This window comes from Bombina bombina, chromosome 9, assembly GCF_027579735.1.
Source record: "Bombina bombina isolate aBomBom1 chromosome 9, aBomBom1.pri, whole genome shotgun sequence".
In the NCBI taxonomy this organism is placed as follows: Eukaryota; Metazoa; Chordata; class Amphibia; order Anura; family Bombinatoridae; genus Bombina; species Bombina bombina.
Genome location: NC_069507.1, coordinates 230,797,572 through 230,810,237, shown reverse-complemented (window position 1 = coordinate 230,810,237; position 12,666 = coordinate 230,797,572). Strand labels below are relative to the sequence as shown.

Below are 12,666 nucleotides of genomic sequence, written 5' to 3'. Positions count from 1 at the left end.
GCTTGCGTTTATGGGCCTGCGACATTTTGTAGTGGGTACAGATGAGACTAACTATTGGTAGATTTCTTCTATGGCTGAGTACCTGCTTATTATCTGTGTGCTAGTACTGTAGCATTGATCGGCCGGCGGGGACACAGACTCTTAGGGGTTATTTACATATTGTCATAACCTGGATCTTCTAGGGGTGAGAAAGAAAAAAATGCCTTCTCAGAGATAGCATAAGCTGCACACCTGTAGTTCAGGTATTCGGTCTTAGTGAGAGTAGAAGGGTAAGTACCCGGGAGGTCCTTCCTTTATGGGATAATTTTTAATTTCAAGTACAGTATTTGCTGTATAAGGTGATATGTATAGCAGTTTCAGTTCTTATCACATACCCCCCTCCTTAGGGGATTTGTCTCCTATTGACGAAGTGGGGAAGGGAGTGGTGATATGACTCACCTCCAGTGCGGTGAGAAATGGTAAGGAGAGGAGCTGCTATGTCTGATTGTACTTATAAGGTATGTCCAGGTTCCCGGTATCAAAAGTACATGCAGCCAGCAAGCATATGAATATAAGGTTATTGGTCTCTGCAGGAGAGCCAGGTCTTGAAGGAATAGAGCAAGGTGGTTATGTGCTGTCTCCCCAGAAAGTGGTTCAGAAGATCCTGCTTTAGTAGTGGCCTAGCCCGCTGAATGTTAAGTAGATGGGCTGATGGGCGTTTAGTGAGCCCGTGCTGTAGCGGGCAAAATGAGTTTCCACAATTAGGGGCAATAAAATAGAGTGTCGCTCAGTTTGTTACCCTTTTGAGTAAGTTTGTGTGCTGCTGCGTTAACAAACTGTTGAGTGGCCTTACTCTGGGATATGCTGCAGGGATCTGTGTAGCGTTCTAATTGCTGGCAGGCGTGGAGCGGGTCAGAGATGTGTAGTTGGGCAGGGGAACAAGGGCTCAGGCTGTATCAATCACTTTTCTCACCTGATCTCTATAGTGTGGTTATTTCACTAGGCCCACGCCGCAGGAGCACAAGATGGCGGCGGTTCGCGCCAAGAAAGCTGTGGCGTGATTCAGGGTCTCCGGTCTCCCAAGTTCTCCCCCGGTAGTCTCAGACAGGTCACTTTCACACCTTCAGGCGAGATGGTCAGTTAGGGGTAAGTCCCGTTGGCTGTTTTGACTTTTGTGTGCGCTGGATCTCTGATCCCACTCAGGAGCCCTGTCACTGCCCGTAGTCTGCTGCACCGGAGCAGAGCCCCGACCCTCCGGGCAGCAGCGGTGGGTAAGTCAAGTTCTCTTTTACTCACAAGCGGGTCTGTGTGCCGGGTTGTCTGGTGTATTTTGCCTTTGTTGCAGCGATCTGTTAGGTATCGTCACAAGTTCCGGTCAGGACAGGCCCCGGTGTGGAAAAGTTGAAATCTTCTAGTGGGTATAGCAGCTGTCGATATAGTCAGGTTATTTCTAGCTAGCAGGAGTATAGATCACTGAAGGTTCTCTTCTAGAGATAAAAAAGCAATTTTAAACGGCTGTTTTATAGCTATTTTAAGGTGGGTATTAAGGAGCTCTCTCTAGACACGTCTCTCCTGCTTGACGGTTAGCTCCGCCCCCCCTCTTTATTGTATTTTGTACTATACTTTGTATGTTGTGTACATTTATATGACTATTAAAGTCGAGACAAATAAATTATTTTGAGCTTTTATTTGTCACACATATCTCATTCAGCGCTTTTTGTTAACTCACTGTTTTCAATGTAACAGAAAGCTCTACCCAGGTCCTGAACCAAAAAGCTTAGATTCCTGCTTTTAAAATAACGATACCAAGAGAGCAAAGAAAAATTGATAATAGGAGTAAATTAGAAAGTTGCTTGAAATTGCATTGCTGTATCTGAATCATGAAAGAAAAAAAAATGGGTTTCATATCCCTTTAAGAAAAAGTAAAATAATACAAGGCTTATCTGACTAATGTCCAAATTGCTTTTAAGATTTATATTATGAATGCATTTAGTTGATATAAACTTTTAAATTATGTGTCTTTTTGCCACAGGATATCAATGCTGTAAATCCTTCTACAATATCTGCTTCAAATTTTAAAACCAGCAGAAAAACACGCTTCATTATTCATGGATTTATTGACAAAGGCGAGGAGAGCTGGTTGACAAATATGTGCAAGGTGAGCTTGACCAGTTTTATGTGTTGTATATCATATAATATTTGTGCAAACGGACACGCTATTGTTAGACATATATGTTATAATTCGTATACATATATATATATACGTATATAATGTACCCACCATTGGGCGAGATAATCCAGAGTTCAGAAAAAAGTGGTGCTTTATTTTGAACAAGTGTTCTTTAGACTTAATCTTACTTGTCATAGAGGAAGTTACTGCAATCTTAGGCAGAGTTAAAGTTGAAATACAGACATTTGAAAATACACACAAGGCTACTCTCACTAATGATACACAAGAAAATTGGTTATCTAAAATCAAATCTCAAATAGATAAATATCAGACAGATTTAATAACCTTTAAAAACAGGAAGTTAGAAACTGTAAATCAGGATTATAAACAAGGAAAAGTTTATAAATGGCTAACTACCACACCTGACACTAGAACCAGGAGGAGACAGAGAAATAGACGGGTTCACTTCAATACAGTAGACACAAGTGGGGGAGAGTCCAGGGATACTGATAGGAACCCTGCCAATACTTATCTGACCCCACCTGGTTCATATAGACATCAAAATCCTTTTGCTGCCCATGCATCTAGAGCACATTCCACACCAAACCACCATTTTTTAGGGGTAACTACCCACTCCCGGGATGGGGGCGGCATAATAGACCCCATATTAGGTGGGCAGGGTATAAGACATCGACCCCCCAGACGTCCACGACAGAGGACATAGTAATCAACCTAAGTACACATATCCTCTCTGACAGCGAACGCCAAGTTTTAAATAGAGGGCTATCTTTTGTGCCTAGCACAGCCCTTTCTGAATTTGACCTTAAACTGGACCTGTATAAATTGAACAAATCTCTTAAGATAAGGGAGTTTTTTCAAAACTCCACATCTAGTTCAACTAAAACACAGGTAGAACTTAAATGTAAAATTCCTAGCAACTTTGAACCGATTAACAGCAGTCCAAGCACTAAAACATTTGTCAGACTAGTCACCCAAGACTTGGAAACAGCTAGACACCAGTCCCTTTGGACACACAATTTGTCCAGGGATGAACCTCTAGCAATAAAGACGCTCCAAGATGACTCATCTATAGTCATCAGGCCCGCTGATAAGGGCGGGGCCATTGCGATACTGAACTATAGAGATTATCGAACTGACATCCTGACACAGTTGACTGACACACAAAGCTATACTGAACTGCCTAGTGACCCCACTATGAGGTTTAAAACACAATTGGATGCTCTGATCCAGATGGGCTTTAAACAGGGCTGGCTGTCCGAACATATTCGTGACTTCTGCTCTACTTCTTATCCAAAACTACCTATCCTATAGTCCATCCCTAAGATACACAAAACATTGGACCATCCACCAGGCCGGCCCATTGTGTCAGTGAGGGATTCCCTGACACAACCGGTAGCCGAACTGGTGGATATACTATTACAACCTGTAGTTAGGGAAATAAGGTCATACATCATGGACACAGGTGACTTTATACGTAAGATACGGACTGTTGACGTCCAGCATGATGATTTATTGGTCTGTCTGGACGTCAACAGTCTGTACACTATTATCCCCCATACCGAGGGTCTTAAAGCTGTTCAGGAACATATCACTAACAACCCTCTCTATGAAGGTCCACCGGTTGAATATTTCCTCTCTCTGATTGAATACTGTCTGTATAAAAATTACTTTAGATTTGAAAGTAAGTTTTATTTGCAAACAGCTGGTACGGCCATGGGTTCCTCCATGGCCCCCGCATACGCCAATATATACATGTCTCAATTTGAAAATTTATATCTATGGCATACTGTTAATTTAGCAGTAATATGCTATTACAGATATATTGACGACATATTCATGGTGTGGCGGGGGACCATGGAGGACCTTCAAACTTGGTTTGAAAAATACAATATGGCCACCAGTAATGTAAAATTCAAGATGACTGTTGATACACAGACTATCAACTTTCTGGATCTGACGGTCTTTAAAAAGGCACACCAATTGGGTACCACCTTATATCATAAACAAACTGACCGTAATTCCATATTGAGAGCAGACAGCTGTCACCCTCCCACCCTTCTAAAGGGCATAGTCAAATCTCAATTTATAAGAACAATGAGAAATAATTCGGATGTGTGCACTGGGGTCTCCCAACTGACAGGAGTGGGAGAGAGATTCCGTAAAAGGGGGTATAAATCCTCGATTATCCAAGACACCATGACCACAGTATCTACACTTACTCAGAACGAACTGATTAAGCCTACACCAAAGAGAGACACGAGCAATAAGTTAATTATGTCTACAACATTCACTCCAGCCACCAAAAATACGGGACGCATTTTACACCAGCACTGGCCCATAATGGCGTCCGATACAAAATTAACATTTACCCGACAGTTACAACCCATGGTGGGTTTCAAAAGGGGCACCAATCTAAAGGACCTCTTAATGCGCACAGATCAGAAATCTAGTTACACTACAGGGGCCACAATAAATATCAAAGGATCCTATAGGTGCTTAGGCTGCACAACCTGTAATGGCCTGGTCAGCACCAAAACCTTTCATCACCCACATACAAACAAGAGATATGGACAGGAGCAAGACATTGCTTAAATGTGAAGCTCAGTGGATCTTCAAACTTGGAACTATACATCCAGGTGGATTAAATACCACCCCAGATTTTAAAAATCTTATTTGATCACATAAGGTAGTGCTACATGCTGGGGGTACAACCCAGGGGCACAGGGGCATTGTGGCTACGTGTAGCTTCCAGCCCCATTGCTCTTATGAGTGGTGGCAGCTGGTCACTTACGACACAGCCTGATGGAGGTGACACCCTCCACCTGGCTTGTGGAAGCCTGGTCCCTGAGGCATAATTACCCGTTTATGCACCTTATACCTTTCATTGGGAATTCCTCAAATTATCTCTAAGTATGAAGGAGTAACAAGATGGACTATGTCTAGCTTAAACATACTTGGTCCCTCATAAGTTGGTCTAGCCTATCTCTATGTGTATGCGTTATAATGATGAATCTACATTAGATGTAAATAATATCTATCCCTACAAATCACTATGATTGGTCTTATAAAATACAATAAGGCATCTCAGTGAGATATATTGGGGTATCCATCCACCTTTGGATCTTGATTTCTCTCTATATAAATCTGACAATCTACATCTCCCTGGGATTTCACTGTACAACTTGGTGAATATCTCCATTGGGCTTAATATCTGCATATGGCTGCTAATGTAGCACAGACAAATGGAGGTATATATATCAATTGCTTTTGGTGTTGTGCAATAAGTTTGCCCCTAATTGGTCCTAGCATATCATATATTTCACTTAAATATATTTCTATATACCTTTGGAAATAGATATTGTGGGTGTACTGTCAGAAAACAGTCCACCTAATATTTGCAGTCATTCAACATCATCCTATTAAATTGATAATAGGCACAGCAAGAATCACCATTTTCTGTATATAAATCTAAACTTATATCTATCTATATATACTACTGTCTTTATATAATGTATAAATGTGATTAAGAATGTTTATCACTTATTGTCACATATATCTGTGTGCTGCACTATGTTAAGACTTATGATTGTTTACTATAACCATGACTACAGTTGCCATGGAGATTTGTATACACAGTGGCACTTGATCAGCCTGTTAGGGATACTATCACGGCCATCTAATGAAGATTATTTATCATACCTAAGTTTAGATTAGCACTTGTTTACTTAGCACACATTATACACTATTATGTATGAGTTATTGTATGTTGATGAAATACATAACACTAAGTGTATGTTTAATATCACGAAGCCGCGAAACCGGAAGTGAGGCAATATCGCTTCCGGTAGGCATCACCACTGTGGAATGCAAGATGCGTTCCACATTCGATATTTGGCGCACTTTGGAGTAACACTTGTTTGGTGAGAGTTTTTAGAAACACTATAAATTGTTTGAGTTTGGCTTATGTGTTTATGCTGATGAAGGGGTTGTGAACCCCGAAAACGTTCCAATAAAGAATTTTGTGGAAGCCCTGAGAGTGCATTTACTTCGGTCCTCATCGGATGAAGATAGAAGATGCCGCTTGGAAGAAGATGGTTGCCGGTCCGGATCTACTCTTCTTCCCGGATAGGATGAAGACTTTGGAACCTCTTCTGGACTTCTTCAGCCGTCGGATGATGGATGTCTAGCCCCCACTTGGGTTGGATGAAGATTTTGGAGCCAGGACCGATCGGTGTGATACCCGGCGAGGTGAAGACAAGGTAGGAAGATCTTCAGGGGCTTAGTGTTAGGTTTATTTAAGGGGGTTTGGGTTAGATTAGGGGTATGTGGGTGGTGGGTTGTAATGTTGATGGGGGTATTGTATGTGTTTTTTTACAGGCAAAAGAGCTGAATTTCTTGGGGCATGCCCCGCAAAGGGCCCTGTTCAGGGCTGGTAAGGTAAAAGATCTTTGAACTTTTGTAATTTAGAATAGGGTAGGGCATTTTTTTTATTTTGGGGGGCTTTGTTATTTTATTAGGGGGCTTAGAGTAGGTGTAATTAGTTAAATTGATGTAATATTTTTCTAATGTTTGTAAATATTTTTTTATTTTTTGTAACTTAATTCTTTTTTATTTTTTGTACTTTAGTTAGTTTATTTAATTGTATTTATTTGTAGATATTGTATTTAATTCATTTATTGATAGTGTAGTGTTAGGTTTAATTGTAGGTAATTGTAGGTATTTTATTTAATTAATTTATTGATAGTGTAGTGTTAGGTTTAATAGTAACTTAGGTTAGGATTTATTTTACAGGTAAATTTGTAATTATTGTAACTATTTTAGCTATTAAATAGTTCTTAACTATTTAATAGCTATTGTACCTGGTTAAAATAATTACAAAGTTACCTGTAAAATAAATATAAACCCTAAAATAGCTATAATATAAATATAATTTATATTGTAGCTATATTAGGATTTATTTTACACGTAAGTATTTAGCTTTAAATAGGAATAATTTATTTAATAAGAGTTAATTAATTTCGTTAGATTTAAATTATATTTAATTTAGGGGGGTGTTAGTGTTAGGGTTAGACTTAGCTTTAGGGGTTAATACATTTATTAGAATAGCGGTGAGCTCCAGTCGGCAGATTAGGGGTTAATGTTTGAAGTTAGGTGTCGGCGATGTTAGGGAGGGCAGATTAGGGGTTAATACTATTTATTATAGGGTTAGTGAGGTGGATTAGGGGTTAATAACTTTATTATAATAGCGGTGCGGTCCGCTCAGCAGATTAGGGGTTAATAAGTGTAGGCAGGTGGAGGCGACGTTGTGGGGAGCAGATTAGGGGTTAATAAATATAATATAGGGGTCGGCGGTGTTAGGGACAGAAGATTAGGGGTACATAGGGATAATGTAAGTAGCGGCGGTTTACGGGGCGGCAGATTAGGGGTTAATAATAATATGCAGGGGTCAGCGATAGCGGGGCGGCAGAATAGGGGTTAATAAGTGTAAGGTTAGGGGTGTTTAGACTCGGGGTACATGTTAGAGTGTTAGGTGCAGACGTAGGAAGTGTTTCCCCATAGCAAACAATGGGGCTGCGTTAGGAGCTGAACGCGGCTTTTTTGCAGGTGTTAGGTTTTTTTTCAGCTCAAACAGCCCCACTGTTTCCTATGGGGGAATCGTGCACGAGCACGTTTTTGAAGCTGGCCGCGTCCGTAAGCAACTCTGGTATCGAGAGTTGAAGTTGCGTTAAATATGCTCTACGCTCCTTTTTTGGAGCCTAACGCAGCCATTCTGTGGACTCTCAATACCAGAGTTATTTAAAAGGTGCGGCCAGAAAAAAGCCAGCGTTAGCTACGCGGGTCGTTACCGACAAAACTCTAAATCTAGCCGAAAGTGACTTTAAACCCAAATAAACCCCTCCCATCTTACATTCCAAGAAATTGCGCCAAAACCGTATCCATGGAGACCAGGTACTTACCTGGCAACCATGTTACACAAACAATTTAAGGCATTCAAATAACAGTGGTGTGATTATTACTTCCTAACTGTTAATCAGACAAAAAGAAAGTGTGTAAACACTTATGTGTATAAAAACTGTGAAGACATCATGCTTAATATATACCTTTAAAATTCAGTATATCAAATCATATACAATATAGGTAAAATCATTTGAGCAAATATATAAACCCCTCTGCAACAACGTAGCTTATATGTTCAAGTTTACACACTAATCGGTGTATTATTCGGCACCAGATAATGTTAGGCTGTTTAGAAACATAGTTACAGTTTGCGTGGCTAAATGCAATTATTGCAAAGATGAGCTTCATATTTAGTGTTAGAGAGAATAAATGTTATCATTTAATATAGACATTTAACCTTTGCTCAGTGAGTTAGGGATTAATGGAGTGATCATATCGGATTAGGTATAATATTAGTTACTCACTGTATATTATGAATTGCTGCTAATCGTTCCCCAGCTGCTGCGCTGTTCAAAGAGTCTGTAGTGTGTCAGTTGGGCACAATGTCCTAATGTCCTAATGTAGCAAGCGTAGTTCATAAGTTATATGTTGGAGCCCAACATTTACCTTATATGCCGTATGTGTGATTATAGCGGGACCGATTAGGGACGAAAAAATGTCAAACAGCCCCTGTTAAATCAATGCCTATCTTAGTTGGTTAGTCACCTGTGTGAGTGTAATAATGCTAATATAGGACTCCTGTGTGTTAAGGTTTGATATCATATGGGACTGCAGGGAATGTTCCATCACTAACACTATGTTCCATGTTTGTTGTATATAGGCAATATTATTATAAAAAGGTCTATCAGTGCTATCAGATGACACATGTTTTAAGGGGTATATAATATCACTGATTCCTGTTTAGTGTCAATTCATCATGATAATCTGGATCAATAAGTTAAGTGCCTAACCAAGATATGCCATCATAGTTATAATTGCACCTCATATATTAGTCATCATATGTTAATATAACCCATACTGTGTTCTGAGTTAGAGGTAAAGTAAGTTATATGCCATGTGCCTCCGCAACCTAGGGGTATATTTAGTTATAGACCTCATAGATAATCATTGGTCTGTCCCATCACAAGTGGCAATCATGGTAAACATAGTACTTTTTACAACTATATGCAGTTCATCATTAGTATGACATTATAAAATAGCATAAACAACTGTTAGTCAGTATAAATAGCCAGAATTACGTATGATCATCAATATCAGGTATATTGTTCCTGGAAGTTCCTGGAATTAGTGTTGAACTAGAATTTAGGCCAGGCAGCACACATCAATAGTATGGATGAAAATGGTTATTGTTATGAATGGGATTTATTGGGTCAGACCTAGCGTATACCCCACTATGGCAGGGTTGTGTACTCTGATCTAAACTACCAACCCAATCAACATAACAGGTCTGACCCAATAAATCCCATTCATAACAATAACCATCATTACACTAGTGACGGTCTTTGAACTACAGATTGAATTGAAGAGGTGCACATATGGAGTGGGGTGAACCATGGGGACTGATCTCATATTTGACTATACTTTCATCCATACTATTGATGTGTGCTGCCTGGCCTAAATACTGGTTCAACACTAATTCAACTTCCAGGAACAATATACCTGATATTGATGATCATACGTAATTCTGGCTATTTATACTGACTAACAGTCGTTTATGCTATTTTATAATGTCATACTAATGATGGACTGCATATAGTTGTAAAAAGTACTATGTTTACCATGATTGCCACTTGTGATGGGACAGACCAATGATTATCTATGAGGTCTATAACTAAATATACCCATAGGTTGGGGAGGCACATGGCATATAACTTACTTTACCTCTAACTCAGAACACAGTATGGGTTATATTAACATATGATGACTAATATATGAGGTGCAATTATAACTATGATGGCATATCTTGGTTAGGCACTTAACTTATTGATCCAGAATATCATGATGAATTGACACTAAACAGGGATCAGTGATATTATATACCCCTTATAACATGTCATCTGATAGCACTGATAGACTTTTTTATAATAATATTGCCTATATACAACAAACATGGAACACAGTGGCCTAGATTTAGAGTTTGGCGGTAGCCGTGAAAACCAGCGTTAGAGGCTCCTAACGCAGGTTTTAGGCTACCGCCGGTATTTGGAGTCAGTCAGGAAAGGGTCTAATGCTCACTTTTCAGCCGCGACTTTTCCATATCGCAGATCCCCTTACGTCAATTGCGTATCCTATCTTTTCAATGGGATCTTCCTAACTCCGGTATTTAGAGTCGTGTCTGAAGTGAGCGTTAGAAATCTAACGACAAAACTCCCGCCGCAGAAAAAAGTCAGTAGTTAAGAGCTTTCTGGGCTAATGCCGGTTCATAAAGCTCTTAACTACTGTGCTCTACAGTACACTAACACCCATAAACTACCTATGTACCCCTAAACCGAGGTCCCCCCACATCGCCGCCACTCGATTAATTTTTTTTAACCCCTAATCTGCCGACCGCCACCTACGTTATACTTATGTACCCCTAATCTGCTGCCCCTAACACCGCGACCCCTATATTATATTTAATAACCCCTAAACTGCCCCCCACAACGTCGCCGCCAGCTACCTACAATAATTAACCCCTAATCTGCCGACCGCCACCTACGTTATCCTTATGTACCCCTAATCTGCTGCCCCTAACACTGCCGACCCCTATATTATATTTATTAACCCCAAATCTGCCCCCCACAACGTCGCCTCCACCTGCCTACAATTATTAACCCCTAATCTGCCGAGCGGACCGCACCACTATTATAATAAAGTTATTAACCCCTAATCCGCCTCACTAACCCTATAATAAATAGTATTAACCCCTAATCTGCCCTCCCTAACATCGCCGACACCTAACTTCAAACATTAACCCCTAATCTGCCGACTGGAGCTCACCGCTATTCTAATAAATGTATTAACCCCTAAGGCTATGTCTAACTCAAACAATAATACCCCACCAAAGTTAAATATAATTTAAATCTAACGAAATAAATTAACTCTTATTAAATAAATTATTCCTATTTAAAGCTAAATACTTACCTGTAAAATAAATCCTAATATAGCTACAATATAAATTATATTTATATTATAGCTATTTTAGGATTTATATTTATTTTACAGGTAACTTTGTATTTATTTTAACCAGGTACAATAGCTAAAATAGTTAAAATAATTACAAAATTACCTGTAAAATAAATCCTAACCTAAGTTACAATTAAACCTAACACTACACTATCAATAAATTAATTAAATAAAATACCTACAATTACCTACAATTAAACCTAACACTACACTATCAATAAATTAATTAAATACAATATCTACAAATAAATACAATGAAATAAACTAACTAAAGTACAAAAAATAAAAAAGAACTAAGTTACAAAAAATAAAAAAATATTTACAAACATCAGAAAAATATTACAACAATTTTAAACTAATTACACCTACTCTAAGCCCCCTAATAAAATAACAAAGACCCCCAAAATAAAAAAATGCCCTACCCTATTCTAAATTACTAAAGTTCAAAGCTCTTTTACCTTACCAGCCCTGAACAGGGCCCTTTGCGGGGCATGCCCCAAAGAATTCAGCTCTTTTGCCTGTAAAAAAAACACATACAATACCCCCCACAACATTACAACCCACCACCCACATACCCCTAATCTAACCTAAACCCCCCTTAAATAAACCTAACACTAAGCCCCTGAAGATCTTCCTACCTTATCTTCACCATACCAGGTTCACTGTTCAATCCAGAAGAGCTCCTCCGATGTCCTGATCCAAGCCCAAGCGGGGGGCTGAAGAGGTCCATGATCCGGCTGAAGTCATCATCCAAGCGGGAGCTGAAGAGGTCCATGATCCGGCTGAAGTCTTCATCCAAGCGGGAGCTGAAGAGGTCCATGATCCGGCTGAAGTCTTCTATCAACGGCATCTTCAATCTTCTTTCTTCGGGAGCCATCATCTTCCAGCCGACGCGGAACATCCTCTTCTCCCGACGCCTACTCGCCGAATGACGGTTCCTTTAAATGACGTCATCCAAGATGGCGTCCCTTGAATTCCGATTGGCTGATAGGATTCTATCAGCCAATCGGAATTAAGGTAGGAATCAGCCAATCAGAATCAAGTTCAATCCGATTGGCTGATCCAATCAGCCAATCAGATTGAGCTCCACTGCTCCTTCTGATCTTTAGCTTTACCACTGTATGGGACTGTTTATGTTTCTCTCAGTCTGTAGATAGTGACTTTACTTTTACCCTCCGAGCAGGACAAAAAGAATGTTTCTTCCAGCCCATGAAGAAAGATGCATCTCTTGAGATAGAGTATCAGTTCACCTCTACCAGGATACCAAGACAGGCACAAGCTCCTATCCAGAAAGAAAGTTTCTTCTGCCAGAGACTGCATATCCAAGAGGCAATACCTTTGCACAGCATTTCTGAATCATCCTTACCTCATTT

General features: G+C 39.7%; 1 protein-coding gene across 1 annotated transcript in view; it reads left to right on the top strand.

Moving 5' to 3' along the window:
• The window catches only part of LOC128640514 (pancreatic triacylglycerol lipase-like), a 134,528-nt gene that overhangs the window by 30,823 nt on the left and 91,039 nt on the right, over positions 1 to 12,666 (top strand). Inside the window, exon 3 of the mRNA XM_053692990.1 lies at positions 2,012 to 2,137. Within this exon, the coding sequence (XP_053548965.1) occupies positions 2,012 to 2,137 (126 nt within the window). The remainder of the gene's footprint in view (positions 1 to 2,011; positions 2,138 to 12,666) is intronic.